At 39.1% G+C, this 14,738-nt stretch overlaps 1 protein-coding gene across 2 annotated transcripts in view; it reads left to right on the forward strand.

Moving 5' to 3' along the window:
• Positions 1-2,004: 2,004 nt before the first annotated feature.
• Positions 2,005-14,738, forward strand: part of IMPA1 (inositol monophosphatase 1) — a 29,360-nt gene continuing 16,626 nt past the window's right edge. The window contains exons 1-7 of one of the 2 annotated variants that reach the window (XM_026012953.2): positions 2,005-2,390; positions 4,985-5,050; positions 5,417-5,550; positions 7,621-7,725; positions 9,225-9,270; positions 11,452-11,560; positions 12,979-13,087. In XM_026012953.2, coding sequence (XP_025868738.1) covers positions 4,988-5,050; positions 5,417-5,550; positions 7,621-7,725; positions 9,225-9,270; positions 11,452-11,560; positions 12,979-13,087 — 566 coding nt within the window. In that variant the 5' untranslated portion in view covers positions 2,005-2,390; positions 4,985-4,987. Of the gene's footprint in view, positions 2,391-4,048; positions 4,140-4,984; positions 5,051-5,416; positions 5,551-7,620; positions 7,726-9,224; positions 9,271-11,451; positions 11,561-12,978; positions 13,088-14,738 lie in introns of those variants that run through there. The other variant, XM_072734422.1, reaches the window with a different exon arrangement.

A 14,738-nucleotide genomic window follows, 5' to 3' on the forward strand; every position in this document is an offset into this window, starting at 1 on the left:
AGGGACCAAATACTATTCTTTGAATTTCCTACAGTGTTTATTTACCTCAATGCCTTGAATAGACTTATTGCTAATTAACTCTGCTTAATGAGAGCTATCTATAAAGGTCAAGATCATATACTCTAGAACCAGACAATGCCTGGGTCTGCATTTCTAGCTCTGTCACCAGTTGGGTGACATTGGTCAAGTTACTTACTCTCCCTGGGCCCAAATTCATATAGAAAGTGGTGATAATGAAAGTATGATGATATTGTTGTGAAGGTTAAATTAGGAAGGTTCTCAGAGCAATGCTTAACACATAGTAAATTCTATTGTTATTCTATACATTTTTTAAAATGATTTTTATTTTTTATTTTTGTTTTTTATTTATTTTTTAAAAGATTTTATTTATTCATGAGAGACACAAAGGCAGAGACAGCAGAGGGAGAAGCAGCCTCCATGCAGGGAGCCCAATGTAGGGACTCGATCCCTGGTCTCCAGGATCAGGCCCTGGGCCTAAGGCAGCGCTAAACCGCTGAGCCACCCGGGCTTCCCATTCTCAATAAATATTTGAATGATCTGTAACCTTAAGAGCAGCTAAATGCATGACAGAAGTAGGAATATATTTTATTTCTCTTGATAGATATATCAAGAAAGACAGATTTTTGCATGGTAAAATTTTCTAATTTGGATGGGGATGAAGTGTCTGTTTTTTGTTAAAGAATGAGAGGTATAAAGCATGTTGTCTAATTACTTGAGTTCACACCAATCATTTTATATAGCCAGGATTGGTTAGACAAAAGATCCAGAGGTAGAGGGGTAAGACATTTTTTAATGTTTTTCTGACCCTTAGGAGGTGATTTTGAGGATTTTGAGGACTTTTATTCCAAGAATAAAAGTTCTATCTACAATTCTAACCTGTGTTATGTCAAAACATGAAATCTCGTTAGGTATCTTAGAGACTCCATCCCTGAGGACCTGCACTTTAAATTTTTATCATTTTAAGATCAAAGCCCACTAAGTAATTAACTAATAAAGTCTTGGTAAGTGGAATGGTATGTGGAATCTGATTCCTCCTCCCCGCCCCCCAGGAGTTGCCCTTTAAAAGAAATCAGCTCTGGGGACTCTAGTAGAGTTAACAAGATACCCAAGATTGCTAGGAAAGGAATTAACAAGGTGGTCCCTCTTTATTCAAATGCAGGGCAATTGGGCACTTATTGCTTCTGTTGTTAGATGACCTCAGCACTCTGTGGCTTGATAAAGGACCATCTTCCCCAAAGCCACCTTTTTTGTAGAGTCAGGTGTCAGCTAAAGTGTCAAGGGCATTGGATCTCACCTCTTTTCTCTTTTGAAGTTTAGCATAATTAGAACTTTTGTCATGGATGGAAGTCAGCCTGTAGGAGAGGATATCTCAAAGATTCAGAAGAGGAAACTTGCCTTTAGGGAAGTCTGGAATGGTGACCGGGATGTCCCATCAGGAAGCAAATTTTGTCCTGGCAAGGTATGCGGCCGGCCGATGCTGGAACCTGACCCCTAACCCCCAGGGCCTTGGAACAACGGATGATCTTTGGACTGGGAACAATGGCTGTAGGTATGACTGTAGCTTTAAGAATTGCCCCTCTGGCCACCTAGGGCAGTGCACGGGAGCTGAGATCTCTGCGGCCATCCGAACTCACGGCACCGAATAAAATCTTTTGGATTGCGTGGGACCAGTGTGCGACTGCGCCAAAACCGAACCCGCGCCCCAGGCTTCCCTGTGCACGACAGCGTTCCGGCATTTGGAATCGCTTTGGACTGAAAATACTTAGTTACTTGAGAACAACCGTGAGGTCGCAGCTGAGACCCCTAGAAAAAAAGACTGGACTTCCTGCTTATTTGAGGTAGGAAGTGTGAAGTGATTTTAATTTGAATAAGGAATAAGATTTGATCTTCCGACTTCACATGGCTTACACTGGTTTTAGCTATAACAGCTTTGCCAAAGCAGTGGGACCACGTTCATTTAAAGGAGGCTTGAAGAGGACTCGGGTGACATTTCCTGCAGGTGCCTGGAAAATCTGATTACAGAGCAACACTAGTCGCTATGCAGTTGCCAGGATTATTTTAAGACAATGAAGACTCAAAACAAATGTCTCAAGTGTTTCTGAATTTCTGAAGAAAGCGGAGGCTGCAGAACGGACGTTAGAACCCAAAATAAAGAGGCCACTTGTCCAAAGCCGCCCGGGCAGGCCCGCGGGCAGGGCGGGGAGCAGCCTGACCCGGTCTCGGCCGCCGGCTGGGAGGCCACGCCCACGGGGCGGGGCCGCGGGCGGGACTTCCTGCCGGGGGCCTGTCGCTCCTTCAGGAAGAGCCCCGCTGCGGATCCCGCCGCCCGCCGCCAGCCGCCCGCCGCCCGCGCCTGACCTCGAGTTGAGGTAAGTCCCGCGTCGGTGCGAGTCCACGGTCTAGGCCGGAGCGGGAGGCGGGGGCGCCCGAGGACGAGGCCGCAGCCGGGGCCCCTTTATCCGCGCAGGTTCTCCTCAGACCCCGCCGCCGGGGGCCACCGCGGACAGGGCCGCCCCCGCGCCTCCTCCCACCCCGTCCTGCGGGGTCCGCTCGCGCCTGCTCCCGCAACCGTTGGGGCAGCTCACCGGGAATTTTCCCATTGTACTGACTCCGAGGAAGCGCCGAGAGCGCTGGCACGGCTGGCACGTGGCGTGGTCCCGGGGTGGCGGTGGTCCCGGCGTGAGCCGCTCCCCTGGTGCTGCCGCGCCTCGCCGGGAGGGGGGCGGGGGGGCGGCGGGCGGCGGGCGGGGATGCCTCAGGCGTCGCCTTCGGGAAAGTGAAGGCGCCCGGAAGCGGCAGGTCCCCTGAGTGTGAAGCACGGAGTTTCCTGGCTCTTCAGGCCGAGGTGTCCTCCGAGCCTCCCTCTGGAGTTCCTTCCCTAGGGGTGTCGTCCGGGCTCCGGCGTTGCCTGCTCACGTGACTTAGCAGTATTTGCGGGTCATCTCTTTTCCGTGAGCGGGGGACCTATAGTCCAGGTGCCTAATTGACATCCCTTTTTGGTTTCAGAAACGCTTCTCATCCTCTCCGGATTTAAACTTTTGATCTCCCCCCTTCTGACCCAAAGCTCCAAACCCACTCTCTTCTGTTACTCCGTGTTTCAGTGGACGTGACTGTAATCCATGCAGTTGCTGAAAGTGGGAAATCTGGGCATCATTGAACTCTTCTTCCTCTCCTTCATACCCCATATCCAAATTATTGCTAAATGTCCCCAACTTTACTTCCCAAAGCAAATATTTCTCTGTCCTCTCAACTTCTCTTTATCCACCTCTCCCTCCACTCTCCCAGATTTAAGCCAACCTTCAGGTCTTCCCTGGACTGCCGCATCCTAAATCTAAATCTCCAGTCTACTCAGCACCTACTCTCCACTTTTCCCTCCCCGCCCCAATCCATTCTCTTCAGTAGCCATGGTGAAATGATTCTTCATGGCTCTCAAGTCAAAATCTTACCTCCAAGGTCCTGCCTGGACTGATCCCTACTATCTCCAGTCTCATCCCCCTCCTCCTTCCATTGATCTCTGAGCTGTGACACCTAGGCCTTTTAGTTATTCTTGGCTTGCATCCTGTAATTGAGTAAGTTAATGCTTATTCACTTGTCCTTTAGATCTTGGTTTAATCACATTGTCAGGGCAACCTTATCAGATACCTAAGGCCAGGTGAAAGCTCTTTGATTACCTGCTTCTCATTGTACTTCTACTTAACCTTTATTACATTTGTGGTTTTGCATGTGGCCTGACTTTTTAAAATTTATTATTATTATCTGACTCCCCACTAGCAAGTAAATGAACTGGGTCACTTTTCCTCACTATGATGTAGTGCAGCATGTCATAGGTATTCAGCAAATAGCTCTCAAATGATTAAACAAATAATGAATTTTGGTTGGGGAATCCCTAGAAGAAAGGGTAGCTTTTGAAATGGTCATTGAAGAATTGGTAGGAGTTTTATCCGTGCTGTTAGAAGGCAGAGATATGAGTGGCTTGAGCAGAGTTTCTGACAAGAAAACAGATGCATTGTTCTGTTAATTTGGTTCTGTTAAGCCTGGAAAAGGAATGGGAGTAAGAATGGAAAAAAGAGAGTTTGGAAACGATTCCTGAGACACTAAGCCCTGACTTCTGTAACTCAGTAAGTGGCTTCCCTTTTATATTAAAAAATCTAATATCAGGGAAAAAGAGCAACTACTAGCAGAAACAGCTCACTATATCTATTCTTTGCCCTCCCCTCCTTTCTGCTCCTCTTTCCTACATGATGAGCACCACTGTAGGGGATTTTGAGTAGTCTTTAAGGTGAAACTGTGTGTCAGTTATTCTCCATTATAAAGGTGACAAATTTGGATTGCTTTATAAATGACAGCACATTTTTCTGAGTCTGAGAGCTTGAAAAACTTCAGTGTCCTAGGTACTGAGTTTAGAATGTGGTCAAGCTGATGGTGAGTTATTTTGGTATTCTCTTCAGAAGTCAGTGGAAAGCTGGACAGGTTAGAAGATGAAAATATGTTGGTTTCTTCTGGGAAATAAATTTATTTTTGTAGTCCTGGAATTTTCTTTTCTTCACATGTTGCAGTAGAAAGATCAGAGTACTTTAGTATCAGAATTGAGTATGTATCTTCTGTACCTTCCTTTCAGAGCTGCTTTAATTTCTCCATTCCCAGTGTTAATTATTTCTCTGTTCTAAAGTGTTGGGAAACACTTTATAGAGTGTTTTTTTTTTTTTTTTTTGTAATGTAAATGTTTATACACTAGAAGTGTCTTAGGTCCACTAAGAAATATTCTCCCCTATCAGTGAATCTTAAAAACCTTTGAATTCTAACATCAGCAAGAGGGCAATTATTACATTTGTGATTTTGTACACTGTGTGATTCATTTCCTAAATGAAAGTATGTTGCTAATTGAGATATTTTTGTGAACTGTTCTATAATTAAGACTTAGAGATTTTTAACTGTTTTGTCCTGACATGTTAAATCTGTTTAGAAGATGGCTGATCCTTGGCAGGAATGCATGGATTATGCAGTAACCCTGGCAAGACAAGCTGGAGAGGTATGAACTGAAATCTTATCAGCCATAATATGATGGATGTGGACAGTGTGATTGTCCTATTAAATAAAACATGTATTTTAATCTTTTATTTTCCATTTACTAAACGTTTTAAATGGAGTCAATACTGATATTATATTGTTAAACTTTTTATGATGATAATTGTGGATTTAAAATAGGATGTAAGATTGTATGATTTTGTACCTAGAAGGTCATAACCACTAAAAGTTTATTTACATTGGGGTAAAACATTTTTAAGAACATCGTTTCAAGCAGATTGAATGTTTTAAACCATTTCTGTTTCATCTTTTAGTTTGATTTTAAAATGATTTATGCCTTTTCTGTTTGCTTATCAAAAAATCTTTTTAGGTAGTTCGTGAAGCTATAAAAAATGAAATGAATGTTATGATTAAAAGTTCTCCAGCTGATTTGGTAACTGCTACTGACCAAAAAATTGAAAAAATGCTTCTCTCTTCCATAAAGGAAAAGTATCCATCTCACAGGTATCTTTTATTTTAGTTTCACATGGTAATTGAAACTTAGGTTGGAGCCAATGTACTAGACAGATTTTGATTCTAGACACAGAAATTGACTTTAGTTAACTAGAGCTGAGAAGGAATTTATTTGGAGAGTGTTGGCCCTAAGAGCAGGGCTTAGGCAGAAATCAGGATGGAAGTCAGAGCTGTAGGTGCCACAGGAGCCATTACCTCAGATGCCACCAGTAGCCTCGTAACTGTTGGCTTTAGATACCTTTACCTCATTATTTCAGGATTATAAATCCTGAGCAGGAGTGTCTTGCTGAACTCAGGTTGTTTGCCCAAGCTCAGCCTGCCAGGAAGGAGCAAACAAGGTATTTGGATTTCTTGATAGTAAGAGGAGTGTTTGGATGCTGGGAAGCTAATATGACAAATGTCTGCCATAGGCATGATTTAGAAATTGTATTCTCTATATTGCAAAATTTTTTTATGTGGTGGAGTGGTAGTAACTTTAATGAGTTTGAGAGAAAATACTAAAATCAGGGCTCTCTTACACAGAGACATATGGCAGAAACATTGTCATCATTTTAAAGTTGCCATTTTCTGCTTTTTTTTTTTTTAAGATTTAAAGAGAGCGAGCTGTGGGGGGTGGGAGGGCAAAAGGAGAGGGAGAGAGAGAATCTGAAGCAGACACTGCTGAGCAGGGAACCTCACGACCCTGAGATCATGACCTGAGCTGAAATCAAGAGTCGGATGCCTAACTGGCTGAGCCAGGCACCCCTCATTCTCTATTTCTTGGTCATGCCATTAACTCTTCCTGATATTTTAGCTGTTGAGAAGAAAACATTTTTAAAGCTGTGGCTAAAAAATAGTTCCTCCTAGTAAAAAGGTTTACAGCTAAGTGAAAAAAGGATGAAAGAAAATCATAAGGATTAGGAGAGTTCTGTATTAAATAAAGGAAATAAAATAATAAAGAAAGTAGAAACCAGGCACCACTTACAAAATTCACCTGAGATTTATTACGCAGCATGTTTTAGACGCAGTAATTTTGGTGGGTATTTTGCTTTTTCATTGATTTATTTAATGTTCTCTATATTGTCTATTGCTGCATAGCTAATTATCCTAAAAACTTTGCAGCTCTAGACAACAAACATTTATTAGAGTTTTCTAGGGTCAGGAATATAGGAGTGGCTTGACTGCCTGGTTGTGGTCAGGATCTCAAAGTTATAGTCAAACTGTTGGTCAGGCTGTGGTAGGCTCAACTAGGCCTGACAGTTCACTTACGTGATTGTTGGTGACCTCAGTTCTCATGGGTTTTCGGCTACCAGCTTCCCTCATTGCCTTGCCTTGTGGGTCTCTCCTTAGAGCAGCTTTTTTTTTTCTTTTTCTTTTTTTTTAAAGCTTTCATTTATTTACTCATGAGAGACACACACAGAGAGAGGCAGAGACACAGGCAGAGGGAGAAGCAGGGTCCATGCAGGGAGCCCAATGCGGGACTCAATCCTGGGTCTCCAGGATTACGCCCTGGGCCCAAGGCAGCACTAAACCGCTGAGCCACCGGGGCTGCCCCTTAGAGCAGCTCTTAACCGGGTGGCTGGCTTCCCCTGGGGCAAGAGAGGGAAAAGGTTGGAGGGAGAAAGAGGAGATAAGATGGAAACTACAATACCATTTTTTGTGAATGAGTCTTCAGTTTTGCATATTGTAACTTCTGCTTTGTTCTACTGGTTAGAAGAGAGTCACTCAGTTCAAATTCACACTCAAAGCAAGGGGTGTTAGGTTCTACCTCTTAAAGAGAAGAACATGAGGGAATTTGGATTTCTTTTTAAAATCACCACATTTCCTTAATCAGTTCTTATCTGCAGCAAATGTGTGTGTACACATGTGTGCGCCTTTATTATATTTGAGAATTTTGAATTTTTCATGTGACTTGGCTCTGAGGGAAATAAAGTTTTCTCACTTTATCAGTCTGAAAGAAGGAACAATAGAAAAGTGTATGGGCTTATGTATTATATTGTAGACTGAATCTAAGGAAATGTTAAGGTTTGAACACTGTTGAAAGCAGTATGAAGATTTGGAATTTGTCATTCTTGCTTTTAGTTTCATTGGTGAAGAATCTGTGGCAGCTGGGGAGAAAAGCATCTTAACTGACAGCCCTACATGGATCATCGACCCTATTGATGGAACAACTAATTTTGTACATAGGTAGGTTTTTAAAATGTTAATATTATAATTGCTGTTTATAGACAAACTGAATGGATCTAGACACTTTAGAGAATTGTATCATTTGTAGAGCGAAATGTATTTATGCAGAATTTTCATCAAATATGGAAGAGATGATGAACGTGGGTTTGAGGTGTTTACTATTCTTTTTCTCACTGGTAGAGCCATATAAAAATGTAAGCAAGCAACAGTGCTGCTTTGAGATTAAGGAACTAATGGAGTCAATTTTGGGGGGTCATAAAGAATGTTGTCTATGTAGGGGGTTCAGTCCAAGAGAGAAAACTGTTAAAAAGAGCATGGGTTTTAGGATCAACAGACTTGAGCTTGAGTCCAAATGCTTGTATAGGCTTTGTGACGTTGGGCAAGTTATTTAATCTTCCTAAGCCCCAGTTGTTATTGTTCAATGTGTAAAATGGGCACTTTAGTAGTACCTGCCTCATAGAAATGTTTGTTCTTGGGATACAGTAAGTAGTGCTTTTATATAAGAACTTAGCATAGCGCCTGGCACAAAGTAAGTTTGTAACTCAGTATATTAGCACTAAAAGAAAGCCTGGATAGCCTAATTCAGGAGGATTACACATAAATGTTATATTTGAAGTTGCCATGTAGCTGTACATATCTTTACTAATACAGAATTGTTAAAGTCTGTAAAACCAAGATCTAGAATCTATGATGGAGAGTTAATGTAGAAGGATGCTCATGGTATATTATAGAGAAGATTCTAATTCAGTGTGTATACTATGATCCCATTTTGGTTAAAACTCTCCATTTTGGTTAAGTATTTCTTAAATTTTTTATTTTCAGTAGTTGACACGTTTTGTCATATTTTCTTCATTTTTAACTCTTGAGTCAGAAATTATAACCTATGTGTTCAAACTGTCACACAGCCATAGCAATAGGTGTAGCTAACAGTACTTTTCAGATATGAAACTCCAAGTTTGGTATGAAGGGCAAGTAACAATTTGTTCTGTATAATTTAATACTTGTGTTTATAGGTCCTGACTCTGGGAGAAATGACCCAAGAAAAGAAACTTTTCTTTTTAACCATGAACAATTATAATTTTTTTGACTTTGTAAAATATATTTTCAAAAAGTAAAAATACAGTTAATATATTCATGGCATTCAACTTTCCAAAGATATAAAATGCCACGCAGTGCAAAGTGTCCTTCCAACTTCTGACCCCAGTTACCCAGGACCAGTCTGAAGGTGGCTACTGTTATCAGTTTCTTGTGAATTCTTTCAGAGATGTTTCATGCCTGTAGAAATATCCTGTATGTATGTATGTGTATCCACTACTTCTCCCTATATTTCCCATTATTTACACAAAGGGCTGCATACTATACACTGTGTTCGGGGAGAGGAGGGGTGAGACTATTTATATGAAAAAATTATATAGTCATTTACCTTATGAAAAAATGTGTTTATTGAAAATAATTTTTTTATCTTGGTAAATTTGTGTTTTTTTTTTTTTTTTTTTAAGATTTCCTTTTGTAGCTGTTTCCATTGGCTTTACGGTAAATAAAAAGGTATGCTGTTTAAATTTATGGTAAAATGCCTTGCTCTCATTTTCTGAGAAAGAGTAAATGTGTGTCTGTAATTTATATAGCTGCATTATTTCAAAGTAAGCTGCAGAACTGTTAAAATTGGCATGATACCTTTTCCAGTAAAGAAGATTTAATGTTTTCTGAGCAGCAAGAATTAAAAGGAAAAATACATGCAAGTAACTGAAATGCAACTCCGTATTTAATCACCATTACGTATGTGATAGAGTCAGATGTAATAGGAGTTGATGGGTGATCTATAATGCTTAATGGAAAGGTAGGATTTGAGCGGGTAATGCCTTAGTAGGTGTCAGTGAAAGGAGACTTAGAAAGACCAGAAAGTGGTAGGGGCCAGAGCATGGTTGGGAAATGGCGAGTATGTTCAGGAACCCAAAAGCTTGCTATATCTAAAACCCAGCAGAATACAATCTGTAGCTATTGCATTTCCTTGCTGTTTGGCTATTTGATCAAACGATGAATGATGTTTGCTAACATCTTACATACCTGAATTCAAGAGACTTAAATCTGTGAAAATAAAAACACATCTTAAGCACGGGTTGTGTTAATTAGTAAGAACATCTGAAAGAAGCTAAAGGAGCCTTTAGCATAAAATTAGCCCTGGGCAATGTGCTGTCCCTGCCACTGAACTAACTCACAGCTAATGCAAAAGTTAGATGTGCGAACAGATAAATATGTAGTGGAACTATGAAAAAAATGCCATGAGAACATGAAGGTATATCCAATTCTACCAAGAGTGGTTTGGGGAAATCTTCATAACAGAAGTGGTCTTAGAATTTGATTATGTGAGTTGGGTTTTAGAAACTTAGGAGTTTTCCAGGTAAAGAAGAAAAGGAGGAAAGCATTTTAATGAGAAAGAACAACTTGGAATAGAGCATGATGTTTGTGGGGAGTGAGATGTTCATTGTGATCGAAACCCTGAAAGTGGCAGGAGCAGAATTGATGAAGTGAATTAGTTGTGGTTTTATTGTGAGGCACTGTGGCCTGTCTCTGCCAGCATATTTATATTTTGTTTTTAGGTAGTAGAAAATCTGTAGCAGTTTTTCAAGAACAGAGTGACAGATAATTCTAGCATTGTAGAATCCTACCAGAGGGGCATGGCAGGTGATTCTCAACTAAGATGGGGCAGTGAGGGTGGCCGAGGAAATGCCAAAATTAAGAAGTGCTTTCAAGATAAAATTTGAAGAAGACAGACACATGGGGAAGGAATGAGGTATGATGAGGTGGTAAATTATTTTTGACCTCTTTGGTTGAGGTTCCTGGAAGGCTAGTGGAAGCATAGGTTTTTCCATGTGATAAGGGGGTTATAGGTGGTAGTTGAATGTATGGACTGCAAAGACCAAACCCTATAAGAATACAGACCTCCAAGAGGGAAATGAAAGAAGTGAAAGAGTGAACGAATCCTGACCTACACAACATTTAAGGATTGGACAGAGAACGAGGCCCTTAAAAAAGAAAAGTGACACGAAGATAGATTAGTGAGGTGTAGGACTAAGGGTACTGCCAGAAACATGGGGGTGCTGGATTAAGTAATGAAGAAGAGTTGATGATGGTCAGCAATTTCCAATTTTCCGAGTGGGCATTTGGGAGGAGTTCATGGGTATTCTCTTTCAAGGAAGTTTCAGAAGTGTGTGTGATCAGGGCAGAAGCCAAACTGTAATTTTTATCAAGAGGAGAATAGGAGAGGCAAAGTACAGACTACCCTTTGGCAGTGAAGGGAAAAGAAGATAACATCTTGGAAATTTTATAAGGGCAGTAGAAATTTGGTGTGAACGTACCAGAATGGAAATCTGAGAGAAGATTATCAGCTGATTAGAGATTTTCAGAGAAGCCTGAGAGGGTAGGAATCACAATACAGAAGGAAGTATTCACCTTAGAAAATAGGAAATATTTGTCTATCTGAGGCAGGAAGGTTAGAGACCAAAGTGGGTGCTCCTAAGTTGAGAAATGGATGGGACACGAGTCCAGGATTCCAGTGTGATGACCTCTTTCTCTGTTTAAGCTGGAAACTAGCATTTTTTAAGTATCCCATAGTAGTTATTTGAAAACATTTTCAGTATACCAGGTTTTTTGTTACTGCCTTAAAAACGTTGATTTAATGATAAAACATACTCCGGTTTGGTAAAGGAATCTTCTTTCCTTCTGCAGATGGAATTTGGAGTTGTATACAGTTGCCTGGAGGATAAGATGTATACTGGCAGGAAAGGAAAAGGAGCCTTTTGTAACGGCCAAAAACTGCAGGTTTCACAACAAGAAGGTAGGTTTATCTTCTAATTTTTGATGTGGTTGATATTATAAACCTGTGTTTTACTGTTTTTTTTTTTCTTTTTTTACTTAATTGATGGACTTATCCCAGTTGTTAACAGATTCACAAATTGTGTGTATTTTCCCTTTATTTTTCTTTATTTCCGCCACAGTTTTGTATGTGGTAGTGAGGCCAGGAAAGCAGGTATACTCCAGCAAACACCACTTCAGACTGGTGGCTTGCTAAGTGATAGAAAGATGAATAAGAATGGTTTCCCGCTCCCATGGTGTTCATGGTTTATTGTTTCAGATGCTACATCTTAAATTCTTTGTCAAAATTCCTCTGATCTGATGCTGCTAGGACTTGTTAGACCACAAATTGGGAGGGATGGGGGAGTCTGTTAATGTTGAGAATCGTTAAAAATGATGTATATACATTTTAATGACCTTGATGATTGGCGTTTTGTCTTTGTGACAGCTCACCGAAGTTTCAAGGCACCTTCTTTCCATAAACCATGTCTAACATTTTTCGCAGTTTGTACTTTCAGATTCTTTTCAGTGCAGCAAGAACTTAGATACTTGCAAATCAGTCTACATTCATAATTCTCCTACACTTTTATAATTTTTCTCCTCAAACACTTTTTAGGAGAGCAGATTTTTAGTTCATTTTCTTTTTTATTGAACTCTAAGACCCCAAAGATTGGAAGCTGATGTTAACATGTGAAAAAACATGCATCTTATAATATATCGAACTACTGTAGTAGCTTTTGTAGAAACCAAACCTTTCCCGTTTTACAATTTTTTTTGGCTTCTTACAGTTTTTAATTAGATGATGTAATGATTAGAGAAATAGCAGTTGTAAATATGTTCGGAACAAGCTACTAAGCGTACCCTGGTGGGAGGAGATGAAGTGGAGGGTACACCAGGAAGCCTGTTAATGGAGAGTATGGAGTGTGGCGTGAGCCCCAGTCATGTTGTTTCTTTTTTTTTTTTTTTTTTTTTTTTTAGTCATGTTGTTTCAAAGACAGAATGGAAAGCATGGGGTAATCTGTCAAGTTAGTAAATGGAGGCCAGCCACCACTTTAATTTTTGTTTTCTGTCAAATGTATAAATTATTTCTAAATCCTACTTTTTAAATGTTTATATAATATTTGCTTGTTTCTCACTAATGGGGTCATGCATGCAAGCAAATTGGTTATATTCTACAATTTCAGAGGATGATTTAAAAAGCAGACTCTTTGATGATTATAAAACCAGTCACTTGAGGTTAATAAATTTATCAGAATTTTAATACTTTAAGGCTTAGAAAGAAATTTGATACCATTCAGGATGAGGGATAAAAATCTTTATTCTGAATTACAGGCATCATATTTTTAAAATCAGAATTCTTATTTTTAAACTCTAGTGATTACTTAAAACATTTTCTTTTAGATATTACCAAATCACTCTTGGTGACAGAGTTTGGCTCTTCCAGAGCACCAGAGACTGTAAGAATTGTTCTTTCTAATCTGGAAAAGCTTTTGTGCATTCCTATTCATGGGTAAGTTTTTTTCATTTCTTTCTTGAAGCTCCAGAAAGTTTAAAATTTTCAAGAATGAATTTTCCTTTAGAAATGAAATTTTTAATTAATAGCTTGGGATCAGTACCATAATTCTAATTTTGTAATTCCAAAAGGCTTTTTATTTGAGAATGATTTCAAACTTAACAAAATTTACTGAAATAGGGGAAAAAAGTATACCCTTTACGCAGATTCACCTGTTAATATTTTATCCCTTTGCTTTGTCATTTGATCATTCCCTCTGTGTGTGTGTGCATGCACATATAACACCGTATTTTACCCTTAACTATTTTAGCGTGAATTACTTACTTTATGGCTCTTCACTCCTAAATACTTTATTTCCTGAAATTAGGGATATTTTCTTCCATGACCACAGTAAATTGTTGACTTCATAAATTCACTATTTATCTAATCTACCATCCACATTTAATTTTGACAGTTGACCTAACAATGTCCTTTGTAGCATTTTCTTCTCCCTTGCAAGAATCAGCCTAAGGTCAAACATTACACGTATTTATCATGTCTCTTTTAGCCACTTTTAATCTGGAATATTTCCACAGCCTAAGGGATTAGCCACCTCCTTTCAGTTTTCAAATTATTTGTATTGAAAAATATAAGTAGACTCTTAATTCATTTCTGGTTTCTTTGTATTAGTTTCCCCTTGTCACTTATTTTCTATATTTTTACTTTCTTCTTTTTGTAAATCTTGATTAAAGTTTTAGTGGTTTGTCTTTTTTTCTCCAAAGAACCAGGATTGTAATTAATTAATCTGATTTACAGTTTTTCTTCTCTCTGCCTTGAATTTATTTTTATTCTTTTTTTTTATTAATATAAGTATTTAGGCTATGAACTTTTATCTTACCACTGTTTTAAATGTACCTCATAGGTTCTCATACGTAGGATTTTCATTATAATTATTTTTCACAAAATCTGTAATGTGTACTTTCCATTTCACCTAAGAGTTCTTAAATTTCTACAAAGAAAAATTTTTTTAAAATTTCATTTTTAATTTAAGTAGTTTTATTACATCATAATGAATCTGCTATAGAGCCTACTACATGATTAAATTTTGGGGACAGTTCTGTATGCACTGAAAAAAAGTATATTCTCCATTATAAGGGTACAATGTTTGATATATAACCTAAAGATTGACCTTATGTTTTTTTGTCTACTTCATCTGCCTGATACTGAGTGATTTGTTAAATTCTCCTATAATTGGTATGTTTCTCTTTATTTCTCCTTGCAACTTTTAGAGCTTTTATCTTATATAAGATGGAAGCTGCATTATGTGATGCCTATATACAACTTTTATGCCTTGTATAATTTTAACTTTATATAGTATACTTTGTCTTGTTTCATGCTTTTAGACTGAAAGTCTATTTTGACATCAAAATTGCAAACTCTACCTCCTTATTATTGCTATTTGCCTAGTAAAATCTTGGTTCACTCTTTTAGCCTTTTTGAATAACTTTTTTAAGTGTATGTCTTGATTACAGTATGGAGTGGAGTTCTGCTTAAGAATGCAAATGAAGGGCAATCCTGGTGGCTCAGCGGTTTAGCGCCGCCTTCAGCCCAGGACCTGATCCTGGAGACCCGGGATCTAGTCCCACATTGGGCTCCCTGCATGGAGCCT

This window comes from Vulpes vulpes, chromosome 13 (assembly GCF_048418805.1).
Source record: "Vulpes vulpes isolate BD-2025 chromosome 13, VulVul3, whole genome shotgun sequence".
In the NCBI taxonomy this organism is placed as follows: Eukaryota; Metazoa; Chordata; class Mammalia; order Carnivora; family Canidae; genus Vulpes; species Vulpes vulpes.